Source organism: Acanthaster planci, linkage group LG15, assembly GCF_054643075.1.
Source record: "Acanthaster planci isolate LZ-2023a linkage group LG15, COTS_SCS, whole genome shotgun sequence".
In the NCBI taxonomy this organism is placed as follows: domain Eukaryota; kingdom Metazoa; phylum Echinodermata; class Asteroidea; order Valvatida; family Acanthasteridae; genus Acanthaster; species Acanthaster planci.
This window is the reverse complement of record NC_141791.1, coordinates 11,982,222-11,998,547: the sequence shown is the minus strand read 5'-3', so window position 1 is coordinate 11,998,547 and position 16,326 is coordinate 11,982,222. Positions and strand designations below refer to the sequence as shown.

The window sequence follows — 16,326 nt, the reverse complement described above, 5'->3', positions numbered from 1 at the left end:
AGGTGCTGATTGTTTCATTCGCACTTGCGCTCGATATTTACCAAATAACGTACATTGTGTGGAACTCGTGATAATAAGAGGGATGTTGATTTCCACTTTTATTGGGTGGAGTGCGGTGAGGTAGATTGAGAGCATAATTCATCTGTCGGCCGTGGCTGTTTCGTCCTCACAAACATTCATTGTTTCTGGAGGAAGCCACCAATAGCGGCGTAATCTCGGTGGGAAGTCGATGATTATTGGTCCCCTTACACCACGGGCTACAGGTATCAAGTTACAGGCAACACCACCTCCTGTTCTCTAATACACTGTGCGGCATTGAGTCACCTTGGCTTTCCCGGCATCTCTGTTTGGGCTCAAGGCCTCAAAGAATTCAGTAAATTTAGACAGTTGATCAAAATGTGATGATTTTACACAAACTCATCTTGCAGAGCACGATGCTCTTTAATCAAACTGAACTGACAAGAAGAATGTACATGTACATGTACACGCACTGCCACTTCATTTTAGCACAGCCCCTTACTTGTGACCACACAGTCAGAAGCCATGGTTTTTGTCTAACTGGTCCTTCCCCCCCTCCAAAGCATCCCGAAGCACCTTGCTGTTAGCTCCTCAAACTGCCCAGAATTGTCAGTTAGTGACTGCTACATCATCGGTTCTGAAACTGGCATCTGATGGCTTCTATCATCAGCTTTGTGTAGTCAGCACATTGTCTTCATTGGTTAAAAGAAAGAGGATAACGGTGTCCATTCTTAAGATTACACCAAAAATGACCAAATTCGGCTGAAATTGTGGCCCTTGCTTGAATCTCAAAGAGTTCACATGAATTCCCCTTCTGTATGCTGATCAGTATATTTCACAGACCTATCATGTGAAAGCTGTGCTAGAGAAATTCCAAACAGCAAGAGCTTGTCAAGATGAATGAGTTGACATCCTCAATGAAGGGAGATGGGCACTATCATTTTGTCCACCCCCGTCAGAGTTTTGGATTGTTCCTGTTCGTCAGCCCGGTGGATGAGCTGTTAGTGTGACGATGACTAAAAAAGTTTGCCCTACGTTGGCACGTCCAGATCGCTTTCATAATCCTGGTTGCTGAGAAGGCAGGTTAGAAGCAGAGAGCTTAATTTTGTTACAGTTGTTAAAATTGCTGTGGCCTAATTTTCATCGGCGTCATTGGGCAGCTGTGGAATCATGGTGCCGGTTGTGTTACTCCTGCATCTGTGAACGTGCTGTCAGGGGAAAACATTCAAGTGTCAGGTTTCCAAAGGGACTGTAGTCAGCATGCTGTGAAGAGATCCAAGATCGTCCTCTTGTGCAAGTGTGTTGGGGTTCGGTCTATCATTTGGTGTCAAATCTCAAGATTGAGTTATGGAATCTATTGCGACTTTCCCACCTTGGGATCCGATAAATCGGGAAAGGTCAGACATGGAGGGCTACGCTGGAGAAAAGAATTATGAAGGTAGGCAGAGCAACCAAATGGTCATCACGGTCTTCTTTTATGAGTTGGTGTTCAGTGACAGTGTACTCGCAAATTACGATTAGAAATTACGATTAGTAATTACGATTAGTCGTGAGTAGCTAAATGTATGTGAACGAACGAGTACAAGAACTGTTCAACGGTTATGGTTATTCAACTGAAAGATTGTCCAAAGTGCAGTCTGTAGGCCTATTCCTTTGCTTTATGTGACAAACTTGCAAAGTTGGACTGCTGGACTAGAAATCTGGTCGTGTAATTAACAAACACAGACTGATTAACCGATAAACTGATGCATGTGTAGTACCCAATGTACAAATGTAGTCGAGACCAGACACAAGGCCGTGCACAAGACTAGTTACAAGAGGGTGAACAGTGACAAAGAAATGCTTTGTTGCAGTTCATCTGAATACATGTACATGAAGCTCGTGACCTAAATTCAGACTGGGGGTCTTGTGTTGGTCATGTGAAGGTCTTAAGTGGTCTCAACCAAAGATCACATAGTGCCGCATAGCACCGCAAGATGGAGAACTTCGCGTAACTTCACACAAAAAAACGTTGTAATCGCATGGGCGGCATTTTGGTTGGACTGCGTTTGCGCAGTGCATGTTAATCATAATGCAACAGGTGCAGGCGCCAGGACAGGCATGCACACCTGGTATGCCTGCACTGGCGCCTACATGTATATATGCATTAACGTGCACACTCAAATGGCGCTCATTGTGATAACACCTTTTTGGCAGAGTTCTCCATCTTGCGCTGTTATGCGTTACTATACTATCTTTGGTCTCGTCTACAACACTGGAAGTACATGTAGCTGTAGTGTCCCCTAAGCAAGTGCTGATTTTTGTCTAGTACCTGATGGTCAAGTTTATATTGGTACACACTTTAATGATAGTACCAAATACATGTACATGTGTAGGTTGATTTCTCATCTACATGCACATGTACATCAGCTTGCCTGTTACTGAGCAGGTTTGTTCTCACCTCTTTTGAGCAGAATGCTCTAAATTTCTGCAGAGGCAAAGTGAAAGGTTTGCATCACAATCACTGTCCCACGATCCATCAAAATCCTCAAACCACGAAATGATGGATTAAGAACAGGCGTAAGATCCCAGCCACTTTTGTGGGTACCGGTACTTCCCCTTGAGGTTGATGTCCGACTCTTGTTCAAGTTTGCAGAGCTTGGGTCAGAGATTTTTTTTTTTTATCAGGCTCCGGAAGATTTCTAGCCAAAAGGCCATGGGAGTCGGGGTTCAAAAATTAATACAGGGGCTATTTCAATGGGGACTTTAGTCTGGCACTGACACAAAATGAAACCATGTGTAGAAGAGGTCTAGATACAGGTGGAAGCCTAAAATTGAGTGTCGGATTCAGGTATGAGGCCAGTGCCCTGGCTGGCCTCAATATTTAGGGCATACTTTCATTTGATAGGAAATTTAGGACTGAGTCATGGGGACAAGCATTTATCCCTCTAATTACTTCTGTTCAAGTACCGGAAGGGTGCCAATGTGTGTGTGTTCAGTCACATTGAGGCACTAATGGTACAAGTGTTACACAGCACCACTATCACTGGGCTTTTTTTTTATAATAGCTGGCGTAACACCCGATCCGACTACCCACCGCTACTTATAAGTAAGGCCTGTGCAGCTAAATAGCTATGCTCTAAATGTGATGCTATTATTATCGTATGATGCAATACAGAAGGCACACATATAAGTGAGGCTTGTTCGAGCCTTCTGCTTCCAAATTTTCTTGACACTGACTAGCCTCACTTATAAGTGTGCCACTGTATTGCATCATACGATAATATATTAGCATCACAGTTCTTGCAGGCTATTTTGCTGCACTGGCCTTGCTTTTAAGTAGCGGTGGGTAGTCGGATCGGGTGGGCGTAATGCTTCAATCATTACTTCAGTTGGCAATTTTGTTGAGTGCAGAAACTGGCGAAGCGAAGAAAATAAGTTCTCAGCAAAGACAGGTTACCAGCCAAAAAGTCATTCACTGTATACTTGTTCATGTACATTTGCCTTCACTGGTTCTCCGCTGATTTTTGTTTTTGCACTGTTAGCTCTTTGCACGCTGCCGCGGTAGGCATGCAGAGCCTCGAACTGGCAGCTTGTACAGTCGCTTCAGCAACCGCTTTGTCCAATCGCATGGTATACATTAAGTACTAACGCAGCATGCGCAAAATTACATTTAGCAACATACATGGGAATCACTGAACCAGGTATATTTATTGTGTAAAGCTGCCAGATCGAGGCTCTGCATGCCTAAGGTACGGCGGTAGTGTGCAAAAAGCGAATACCGGTACATTTGCCAGGCAGTAGATTCTGCTTAGCAATGTGTTTTGCTCATAAGCAATTCTTTAAAATCAGGCCCAGCTAGAGAGGCAGCTTGAGTACATGTACATGCATGTACAATGATCCAGTGATCCCGTGCCCTGTTTTATTGATATACAGGTACCTGTATGAGCACACAGATGTACCAGTTCATGCATGCTTAAAGGTACTGGCACAGCCATCCTTACGATAAATATACTGCCTATCTTGACACAATCGAGATCCAGCAACGCATGGAGGATTTACACGTGTGGCTACCTACCACGCCACAACTGTAAAAAAAAGTCTACTGAGGACAGATGACGGTCATGGGCCCTTTTCCAATACTCGACTTGGGCTCCGTCTCAGGCTTCGTTCCCAAAACCAATCCCCGATTGTGGGCCTGAAGTGTTTAAATTAAATTGGATTACTGTAATTTCTGGCTCTCTTGCATCTTATATGATGTTTTGTGGCACTATTAGACTAATTACTGCGCTTACAGCTTCAAAGTCAGCTCCTTAAAAAACAGGTGAAGCCTGAGACGGAGCTGGAGTTGATTATTGGAAAACGGCCATGGTGATGCTGGAACAAAATGGTCGATGAAACCCACCGAAAAATCCCACCCTCCTACTCCTTATCTCGCCATCGCATGTTTCATGGAAGGACATGGTAGTCCATGTTGATGGAGGGTGTGTGTTCAGCGTGTCGAGCACGGGCAATCATTTCCTCCCGAGGTGCACATTATGGAATGATTGAGGATTTCCTGGCTGTGCGTTACTCATGCTACTGGCTTTGGAGGGTCAGAGTCGCTTTGGCTAATTGTGCATCACGTGAACATCTTGGAAAGACTCCCATGAAATATCGGATACCTTTGACGGCATCAAGTTTGGGGGGATATTTTTATTTTTCATTGAAATGGTTAGAACTGTGAAGAAAAATAGAAACTTGGTAAATTCAGATAAATTGTCAATGTTGTTGTCAATTGTCAATGTACTCTCTTGGAAATCTTTTGCTAAAAGTAGTCAGCATTTGATGGGAAAAGGGCCCACGTTGACCAGACGGAACAGAGACATGTATACATGTATGGGTACTTGTACGCTCGTAGGGAGCTTTAAAGATAGGCCCCTTCTAGAACGAGCCAGACTTGGCACCGTGCACAACTCCAGCCAAGTTCAGTGTTCTCAGGGCAAGTGTGTAATTACACATTGGTAAACAGGAGGCATGTGGCCTTGTGGTTACTGTTTATGATCCTCTGATCTGTAACTTCCGATCATAGGGTCAGGTGGCACCATGTTGTGATCTTGGGCGAGTCACGTTACCCCTATGTGCCTCTCTCCACCCAGGAGTAAATGGGTACATGTACCTGTGAGGGCAGATATGGTTATTGTGTTTAGCTGATATATGAAAGCAACGGGTTAGAATACTCCCCGGGGAGCCGAGATGATCTGGGGATTATTCTGACATTGTGAACCCAATGTGCAGGGATAATGATAATCTCTGGGCGTCTACTTGACAGATAGTGTTAGACACTATGCACCTTATGCTTTGTTATTATCTTTAAACTGGATGTTAGGGCATCACAATGTTCTCTGTATTTTTCCCTATGAATGACACACCTGCGCTACTTGGCCTTATTCAGGGCATGGGGGTCACAGTGGAGAATGTATTGGACAAAGACAAAGGCCTACCGGTACCGTTTCAAACGTACATACATGTACATATGTACCCATAAGAGAAGTCTGACTCGCTACTGCAATCCCCGTCTCACCTACTGCCGCCTATGGCCACCCACTCCCCTGCGAAGGTGTTTGCCCGAATTTGGCAGTTTGATATTTGAAACTGAGGACGCGTGGTGGTCCAGTAAACCATCACCACAAAGTGAGGACATATACCGGTACCTTGCATGAGCACGATGTGCAGTTACGTGTCCTTCTATGAAGCTGTTTTAATGGAGCTGTTGGAGTAAAAACAAAAAGCCCATTGGTTTTGTGCGCGGAATCATCCTGCTGTGCGAGGATGCTGAACAGTGTGACCCTGTAGTTTAGCAGGGTGTTTACTGCTGATCAAAACAGTTGGCAAAACTGGGTTGTTCAGATGTGAGCTTCCAGTTTGATGAGATGGTCATAGGCAGCCTTTTTACCATCACCTTCAGAGGACATAGCAAAAATGTACATGCTCAAGTCAAAAGCCAAGTAGATTCATGTAGGAATTTGCAAATACCCAAAACCATTTACAAATGTATATTTTCATAATTAGTGCTTTGATTTTAATAAATATCACATGTTATTAAGATTACGGGAATATTGAAAACAAACCATTTAATAAATGCCTGGCTGTTGTTCAAACAGCAGAGACTTTTTCATTTCTAATCAGTTGAGCATTTTGTAGTTTCTTTCAATCAGAGGGCCGAAATTTCCCTTGGGAATAACCCAGCTACCGTACGTGTATGGAACATGTGCCTCCCCCCCTTTTTAATAATTGAATTCAATTTTGTGCAGTTGTGCTTGTCGCCTATTTCAGCAAAGATCCAGCATTTAAAACAAAGAAAAACAAAGCCCTTTTCACAGAATAAATAAGTACACTGCCGTGTACTGTACACAGATGTGTACATAATAGTATGAAAGAATTAGCCTAACCTTTGTTCAAGGAAAGTGGAAATTACTTCAGGTATCTTTTGTTTAATTAACTACCGCTGCGTGATGCAGTAATTGAGTTGGCGTCGTCCCTGTACTTGTACATGTACACACACTGGCCAACCGTACATGTGAATCAGGCATGTCCTTCAATTTAAATGCATTGTCACGTTCTATACATGACACTTAGCAATATTTTATGGAGTTTCATTATACATGCTCCTTCACAGTTCTCCTTGGGCGTATTTGCTGCGCTGCATGGCGTTCATGTATGACTAATGAATGAACATTTTGCATCTCGTGTTCTTCCACTCCCCTGAAGTTTGTGTGTTTCTGTTATTTTCTTCTGACACGTCAGTTTCGGCACGATCCTGTTCCGACTTCAATTTTTGTACGTGCTCGTTGCCAGACCAGTTTTGACAATGTGCAGAATGTTTAAAATTTGGTATGAATGGAGAAATTAGGGGACCAGCCTACCGGTTACATGTACATTTGTAAGGATGGGTACATGTACCAGCTAACATGTACATGGTCACACAGTTGATGTACATGTACGTGCACCTGTACATGGTGTCCTTAAAATCAACCTGCAGTGTTTTTGGCACATACACATGTATACTATGGATTGCAGTTTCAAGCAGCACTGTCTAAGGAAGATTGGGACCACTGAGAAACTTGACCCGTATTTTGCATTGGAGAATTGCTGTGTACCAGTGAAGTGTTTGCCTTCCACCAGCCCTGTGTGTATTCTTGGTGTCTTTTTGAACGAATAATAAGGTTTTGTCTCACACTAGTTTGTATTGAAATATTATGTTGGGCGTGTTCATTGTGCTGCCATACCTTCGTTGTACGTGTACAGGGGTAATTCAAGAAATTAGGGATCCAGTTTTTTTCGTGTCCCTGTCACATCTGACATGATTTTGTAAGTTCAGAATACATTTTCTAATTTCCATGAGTGGCAAATTAATGCAAATTACATGTACGCGCGAGACAAATAGTTATAGTTTGAAATCAACTCCGGTGATATTTCCATGTCAAATAACAAAGGTCAGATGTAACAGGGACACCATAATGTCACACTTTTGGACCCCTGATTTCTGGAATGGCCCACATTGTTCTTGAGTTACAGGTAGGATACAGGGCATTGGGTATCTTTGTTTCGCCTAATACCTAAATGTTATTTGCATACCGTACATGTAACTTGATTCTGTGTTATCTACAATAACAATGTACATGTACTATCTTTGAGTTATCTAATCATGTATTTTTTTTACACTTAACATTTGTGTTTAAGCATACTGTACAATGAATGGCAGCATTGACAAGTGTTTCAACTACTTCATGTACACGTACTATTAAGGAGGAGCCTCATTTTGCACTGAAGTACAGGGCCCAATTTCACGGCGCTGCTTAGTCCGCGATTTCACGCTAACAGAGGCTCCACGTATTTCACAGAGGCCCCATGTATTTCACAGAGGCCGTAAAGCAGTAAGCACAGCCTAAGGCATGCTAACCTTGGAGGACAAATTTGCTTAAACTTAGCGACACAACATTACTTTATGTATTTTTTGTCACGCTTACAAACTGGATGCTGCATGAACTGTGTTGACCCCGCAGGTGCGCGCGACAAAGATCAACTCAGAGAGCCTCGGTTTCGATGGGGTTATGCGCAGACGGCGCTAATATGAAATCCCTCTATACATGTACCCTGTTATTTCTTCCAGAGAATATGGTGATCCTGGACCTCTCAGGGAGGGGCCTCAAGAGGCTGGACAGGGTGCGGCCAACGTCAGACGACGTCTCCCCGTCATCATGCACCACCCTGATCCTGGACAGGAACGCCATCTCCAAGATTGAACACTTGGAAGAATATCACATGTTGCAGCAGGTAAAGAAGACCTGTTTATATTAGGAACTACAGGGCTTTACATGTGTCTCCCATGTACTATGCTACTTAAAATGCATCCTCTTTGTAACCAGTGGGAAACTTAAGATTCTTAAGGGGTTCCTTGTTAGGTGCGTAGATGAGTGTGTTCTCTCCAGTTGAATTTGTTGGAGTTTGTTGACTCTACAACCCCAAATTGGTTATTTCTTCCATAAGTAGATGTAGCTTCAATTGGTTATTTTTTACCATGATGAATTTGCAGTAGATTAGTCATGGCAATATTCATAGTGACCAGTTTCTACAAATCTAAGAGCACTTGAAATGAAACCCTTTGAAAGTTCAATTTTGGGATGAGATTTCATACAAGAACATATCCTGCCCTAACTTTAGTAGCCACTCTGCTGTAGCAGGAGCAATTGTGGTAAAGTGTCTTGCTTTTGGACACAATCATCAAGCACCCTTCACAATTCTCCTACCTGCTTTCCCATTTGTTTCTATACAGGGCTTTCACAATTCACCTGTCCTCTTATTCCTCTGACCTGTACTTATTACAGTTGTCTATTGCCAGCAACCGTCTGGTACGCATGAGCGGCGTTTCCAGGATAACTACTCTACGCGTGCTTAACCTCCCCAACAACAGCATTCAGTCCATCGAGGGCCTGAGGGACCTGATTAACATAGAGTGGCTGAACCTCTCCGGAAACAGCATTAAGGTAAAGCAGAATTCATTTCGGTTGGACCGTCCTATTTTAAAAGTTTATGAAGGTGAACAAGGAAATTGACTGGATTGGGATTTGAACCCGCGGCCTCCAGAATACTGTACCAGTGCTCTACCGACTGAGCTACCCAGCCCTACGTTGGTGGCTCTTCCCATTTTTCAATATCTTTGGGGGCGCTAGCCAGAAGCGGTTAAACCTGAAACACCTTATAGCCAGGGAGCACACCCTCTTAACATGTCTACATGTACATGGTGTTTCAGGTTTAGGGGCTTCTGGCTAGCATCCCCTAACATAGATATTGACAAATGGGAAGAGCCACCAACGTATCGGACTGGATAGCTCAGTTGGTATAGCAACGGTATGGTATTCTAGAGGCCGCAGATTCAGATCCCGCTCCAGTTGATTTCTTTGTTCATCTTTATAATCATTTGTAAGCACCTAGTCAGTTTCGCAATATAATTTGTTTCTATTTTAAAAACGTTTATTTTACCGGTGATCAAATGTCTTCGTAAAGGTTTCCAAACCAAAATCAAGTTGTGTACTGTCGAAAGAAGCAGATTAACAGAAGCGCAAGTTCAAGTCGATGTACATGTACATCTGAGCTTTTCAGATCTGTATCGGTAATTTCCTAGTTTGTCGGCATCAATCTATCAAACTCTTTGACCTTGCTGATCCCAGGCGATTGATCACCTCAACTGCAACATCAAGCTGAAACATCTTGACCTGTCCGACAACAGTATATCGTCGGTAACCGACATCTCCATGCTCACCAACTTAAAGGTAAGGCTCTGAAGAATCTGAGTACAGATTGAAAAGTCCGGTAACCGCCGGGTCTGTGACAAGAACTCTGTTGGGTTTTAGGTCAGTTGTTGTTTCAGCGACACGCAGAAAAATAACGGCTTGTTCTCAGAATGGGCAAGGGAAAGCCGCCAGAAAAAGCATGGAGAAAGAAATTAATTTGTGAAAATCTTTTAACGGAAAGTGTAACAAACACAAAGACAGGTACACTACCTGTCCGAAAGCACACGTACATGTACCGGACTTTAAGGAGGAAATTTATTGTTTCCAGAAGCATTTTATTAGTCTTCACATTTTGAAACTGAGCAAAGGAGCTGTTAATTGTTTAGGAAAACTACTGCAAACATGGAGGTCTTGTAACCAGAACAGTCAATTTGATTTTGGGGGAGGGGAGAGGTTTGTGCAGGGCCTGCTTGTTATAGTAACAGTTTAATAGATATGTACATGGGCAGTCTTCGCCAATTTTGCATTAATGATCTGAGTTTACCGAATACGTTATGCACACTTGATATTCAAAACGAAACTGACAAACACAGTTGCATAATTTGCAAACCAACCCCCAACCTTTCAGAAGGGAATCCGTCAAGAGTCGAACATGTTGCAGCCTCCAAACGGCACACCTCTGATACTTGGGGGAAAAAATTAACAATTGAGTCCAGTCATGCAAAGCAATGGCTCTCTGAGTTCCTCCTAATCATGCAAAACCAGATGTTGCATTTGTCAGATTTCTAATGGATATGTCTAAGGTCGTGGAAACTGAAGTGACTACTGAATGCGTGTTGGTGTTCCTTCGCTAATTAATAGCAGGGGTAAGGAGCTACTGTGTCATTTCCAAGATGGTAGGTTATCATCTTGGACATCAAACAGGTTCCGATTTGTCGGTCTGGAAGTTTGTGCTTTTCGCTCCAAAAACCTCCACCCAGCTGAGAATCAACAGGAAATTGACAATCAGTGTGACAAGGCATCACGGCTATATTGAGTCCGGCCTGGGGGGAAAACACGTCAGTGCGTGTTTCAAGCGCAGGACAAACGTAACAGCCGGGACCAGTTTTCCACGGTTTTTTATTTTAAACTTTTTCACACTGTTGAGGTCATTAATTACCCTATATAACTTGAGGCGAAAAATTTAGGATAGGCTGTAAAACCCACAGTGTGTAATTATTTGTTTGAGCCCTGGCTAGACAGACAATGGAGTTTTTGAGTGTGGCATTTGTCTATTGCCATTTCCGGATTTACTCAGCTGTGGCTTGAAATGACACGCAACTCTAGGAGAAGTGCTTGCAGCCACTGTTGTGGACTACTGTACTCCATAATTCTGAGCCGCAGCCGTAGTTCAGACAATTCCCGGGTGTGCAGTTTTTTGTTCAGTAACTGCAGGCGAACAGCAGGAGAGCAAAAAGGGCTCCCAGTAGGGAACGTGAGGGGGCAGAGTTTAGTGGGGAAGCTACACCCACAAATCCCAATTATCCCATACCCAAAATGTTTCATTTAGTCCCCCGAAAAACTCTTGTTTCTGGTCAGGAGCTTTCTCCAAAAGTGGTCCGGCAACACGGCTTCTTTGTTTTTGGTACCCTCACTTTTTTTTTCTCTGGAAATGATGCATGTATAACATGCAATGGCCATTGTGACTGCATGCACACTTGACACCAGCGGCTATCAACACTGAAATAGACTGCCCCTGCACTTTTTATTGTTTAAAAGCATTTTCAGCTTATACATGTACACAGGATATAAGACCACCTCGATTGTCTGGTTCCCAGATGTAAATGTATAATACAGAAATGACATCTGAAAAAGAGCACCCAACTAAATATAGCGGGAACTACAGGGACTCCTTCACAGTACATATTACTCAATCAAAAACACGTTAAAATTATGCAGTAGCAGGATTCCTGTTGATTAAGCAAGTTTGGCTGCATTTGGACATCGTTTTATATCAAAATGATAAACTTTTTTTTATTTTGCTGAAGCATGGGTCTACAGCGACGCTCGTGCTGACCAGAAACTGGAGACTTTGGCGGGGGGGCCTCAGGGAGGCTTAAAGCAGTTTATTTCCTTTGGAAATCTGCAAGACTGTAAAAGCTATGGGCAGGATGCCACAGAATGTTAATAAAACAAAATCCATTAACAACATTCACTGTTTCAAACAGTTGCACCATGTTCCATTCATACTAGGTCCAGCTTGCCTGGCGTAGCAGTACCATAAATTGAACGCCTTGCCAGGCCTAATAACCTTGCACATCCTGCCCATTAATAAACCCTTTCCTGATCAGTAGCAACTGATGATTTGCTTTAACCCATGGTCATACCGGTATATGTACATGTGTGTTTAGAGAGCATCAAGTACATCTCCCTCACAGCTGTGACATTGAAAGGCCATGGTCAAATGGCTCTGCACAGGACAGGCGCTGGACATGTGTCGCCTGCGTACGTGTACATGTTATTTTGACTTAAATTTTGACCTTGATTAATGTTGACGCACAAACGTTATCAGATGGCGATGTTGGGGAAGTTGGTGAAACACTGAAATTTTGTTGGTAGTCAGATGGGCCTTGGTAGGTTTATGACTGAAGACTTGGGTTTGGATTGTGGCCAGATCAGTTGATTTTGAAAGGATTTTTGCTGCGGCATGAAGGATTTTTCAGTAGATTCTGGAAGTTTCCCAGCACGCATGCCTAAGGATTGAATTGGTGTTGAAGACCACAACCTTGTGAATCAACATTTCAGGATATATAAATAACTCGTCCACACACACACAAAAAAAAGCGACAACGCCCTGCGTTCATCTCCTGACCTCCCGTGTTATCATGGCTCAGCAGGAAACAAAACTCCAATCAATCGGTCCGTCTCTTGCACCCCGCCCCTACCTAGAACAAAGCACAGATGGCTAAGCCCGGCAAAGACCCCCCAAAAAAATATTCTCAGCAGCCCCCTCGATAGGGAGCTGGTTGCATACATGTACAGGAAGCCGCCGTAACGCGGCTATGTTTAGTTGCACTATATGTGCACAGTGAGTGACCTGTCACAGAGGGGTAGCATTCAGTTCTAATGCAATTACGTAGTCGTCTGGATGGAAAGTCTAGAATCAAGTGAACCTGTTGCTTCTAATGCAAAAAAACCACAAAACCTTTGTACATGTACATGTACTTCCATGTATTTAGATGTAACCTTTAACAGACTATTAAAAGTGTAATGTGGTGCTGTGTGTATCACTTGTGTGGTTCCCTGTCTTGGACAGTGATTTATGCTCGTATTCAAAAGCAACTGTTTTAACTTTCAAATGAGTATACTTTGATGGACATGTGCACTGTAATCATATACCGTAGGGTACCTGGATGCAGTTGTCAAGATCTGTCAAGAAAATCCATTTTTTTTTCAGACTTTTTTATTTTCTGGATGTGCTTCCGGGTATGTACTTGTACACGTATTCCAATGCTCAAGCAGAAAGGATGATGATATATTTTTTTCAGTGTTCGTACTTGGGGCAACTGAATTTGTAAACACAACAAAAAATTTCAAAAAATGGCAGAGGATAACAGGTACACGTAGGACTGTTTTTACATTTTCATTATTTGAAAAGCTTCTGTTCATATATTGGTACTTCATATTTTTTTGTACTCTGTCATCCTGGAAGTTGAGAGAATTTCAGTCCTGTGTTCAAAGGCTTGATAGGTACATGTACATGTATCCATAACTTTCTGTCGTGAATGGCACTTGTGCACGCACAGTAGATGCAAGACCCCAAATGATAACTCACGACAAGTTGTGACAGGAAACAAGGGATTTCAGTTTGAAAAGCACTCCCAATTTGAGCAGCTGCAGGGAAATGATGATTCGTCCGGGTTCGGGATCAGCCGCCCCCTCCCCCTGAGAAGATGAACAGCTGTGTAATGGCGGTAACAAGCTTCAACCTTGACATCCAGTCATTGACATGCGTCAACCTGGGTTTTTTTTTTAATAATAAGGAGCATTTATATTACGCAGAGACCATACAAATATATCCAACTGCGCATAACAATACCCATCACTAGCAGAAATGAAAATCAGGTGTTGGAAAAAGCTTCCTGAAGGAGATGACAGATGAAAGAGATTTTGTAGTCCTCGTATCCTCCATGTTTGATTGCTTAAGCTCTATTTTTTTTAAGAGCGCTTTTCCAGTGACCACGAATTTAAAGTATGAGAGCCAGTTTGTGAAACTTTACATATACATGTACACACTACATGTATATGTACATGTACCTCAGATTGGCTGGTTTTCCTTTTGCCTGATAATCGACTGAAAAACTGTGGGTAGTGCATTTTGTTTTTCCCCCCAAATACCAGACATAAGTTACTGTTTGTGTAAATGGATTGCACCTTTAAAAGAAGCAAAAAGGTTGGTGATTCACTGAATATGCTGTAAATTTGAATGAAAGTAGGATTTGCATCTCCATTAAATCCCTTTTTCAATTAATTTTTGCTGTTTATATTTCTTCTATTATGCATTGTTCATTTTGAATGTCTTCAAGATCTTTTGTACGGTGCTTTTCTTTAGCTACGGTCAAAAGTAACTCTGAAGACTCCTCAGTGTCATTACCTTACAGTCAATGTCTTCACTTAACAGCCATTGTCCTTACCTAACAGCCAGTGTCCTCACTTTACAGTCAGTGTCCTTACCTAACAGTCAGTGTCCTCACTTTACAGTCAGTGTCCTCACTTTACAGTCAGTGTCCTCACTTTACAGTCATGATCCTCACTTAACAGTCAGTGTCCTCACCTAACAGTCAGTGTCCTCACTTTACAGTCATGGTCCTCACCTAACAGTCAGTGTCTACACCTAACAGTCAATCTCCTCACTTAACAGCCATTGTCCTTACCTAACAGTCAGTGTCCTCACCTAACAGTCAGTGTCCTCACTTAACAGTCAGTGTCCTCACTTTACAGTCATGGTCCTCACCTAACAGTCAGTGTCTACACCTAACAGTCAGTGTCTGTTCAATCACAGCTTCATGTACTGGCGGGGGTCGAAAGTGTGCACATTTAGGGCAGTAACTTTTTAGATGCTTATTTGCATATGAACTGACCCACTTTCATTTCCCCTTCTCTCCCTGCCCCACGTATGCTGCAGACTTTGTTACTTCATGGCAACATCCTGACCTCCCTGAGGAGTGTGCCGGCCTACTTCCCCACCCGCATTGAAATCCTGTCGCTGGCGGAAAATGAAATCTCCGACCTAGCAGAGGTAAATGAAGGCAGTGGCTGTTTCTTTTCCTTCACCCCCACGGATGGAGATTAACTGAAAGTGAGATCTAAATCCGAAAATGCAAAAGTCGCACCTTGTTACTTGGCAGCAGTGACTCACTGGACTTGATAACTTCTGCAATTGATAATTTATCCTTGCGGATAATGGTACTGTTGCAGAAGAGGGGCCAATCTCATAGAACTGCTTAAGCACAAAACAACCTTGCTTAAAAAACCAAAGGTTACCAGCTCAAAATCTATGTGACTGTCATGCTAACCAAAAGACAGGTAAATACCATTCCAAAACCATATACATCACGTGGAGTTTTGGCTGGTAGCCTGATTTGTCAAGCAAGGCTTTTTCACGCGTAAGCAAATTTTGTGCTTAAGCAGCTCTGTGAAATTGGCCCAAGTATTTGTGAATAGACTGCCAAACAGAGCCTATTCATGTTTTCAGATCACTGTGCCCCTTGAAGTCTCGTGACATCTAAGTCCAAGTTCAGTTAAGAGAGCCTTCAAATATTGAAGTTTGTTGCAGTTTAACTTAGTGAGGTTGTCAGGTTTCTGTACTGCAAGGCTATGTCCAAATGTTATGGCTGCGGCTGGAAATGACGCATGCACCTATGGTTGTCACTGGCTAAGGGCTGCATTCCATTCCCACAGACTTGGGTGCTAAGCTCAGCCGTAGCTGCTCAGTTTGGACACAGCCTTAGCCCGCTATTTGACTACCAGATTTTACATGTACACGTACATGCTCACAGCCTGACCTTTTCACCTCGGCCATACACTGGGAGGTGGTCAGAGAGGTTCAGTGGAAGCTTAAGTCGTTAAACTGTCTGATGGATGTGGCTTTGCCCTGGATAAAGCCCTTTCCTTCAGGCGAGATAGGCATATCCCCTGCAAAGCTGTTGATGGCCATCAGATACATGTATATTCCCCAACTTCACTTAAAGGGGCTGGACTCGGGTCCGAGACTTACTTCCAATCTAACCACTAATTCTTCAAACATGTGCTGATCATGTGCTACATTTTAAAATGATCATTACATGTACTTCTGTTAATGAAGCACCAATATTGTATCTACGCTGTTATTTTCTGAATTTTTCATGTACATGCATGTACGTGTATGTGACCTAAAGTGTATACTGTCCAGCCTTGGGCCAACATCATAGTTCATTCAAGGGCGGACTTGGGAGGGCATTTGGGGGGGAGGGGTTGTTTTGGATATAAAGCATAAACAGTTTTCATTTTTTTAATGTTTAACCAAATTATGGCCTTT

At 42.9% G+C, this 16,326-nt stretch overlaps 1 protein-coding gene across 3 annotated transcripts in view; it reads left to right on the top strand.

The window, feature by feature from the left end:
• The window catches only part of LOC110981464 (uncharacterized), a 79,242-nt gene that overhangs the window by 1,705 nt on the left and 61,211 nt on the right, over positions 1-16,326 (top strand). The window contains exons 1-5 of one of the 3 annotated variants that reach the window (XM_087146401.1): positions 1,004-1,456; positions 8,150-8,313; positions 8,865-9,023; positions 9,708-9,809; positions 14,935-15,048. In XM_087146401.1, the coding sequence (XP_087002527.1) occupies positions 1,366-1,456; positions 8,150-8,313; positions 8,865-9,023; positions 9,708-9,809; positions 14,935-15,048 (630 nt within the window). In that variant the 5' untranslated portion in view covers positions 1,004-1,365. Of the gene's footprint in view, positions 1-1,003; positions 1,457-8,149; positions 8,314-8,864; positions 9,024-9,707; positions 9,810-14,934; positions 15,049-16,326 lie in introns of those variants that run through there. The other 2 variants (XM_087146400.1, XM_022239053.2) reach the window with 2 other exon arrangements.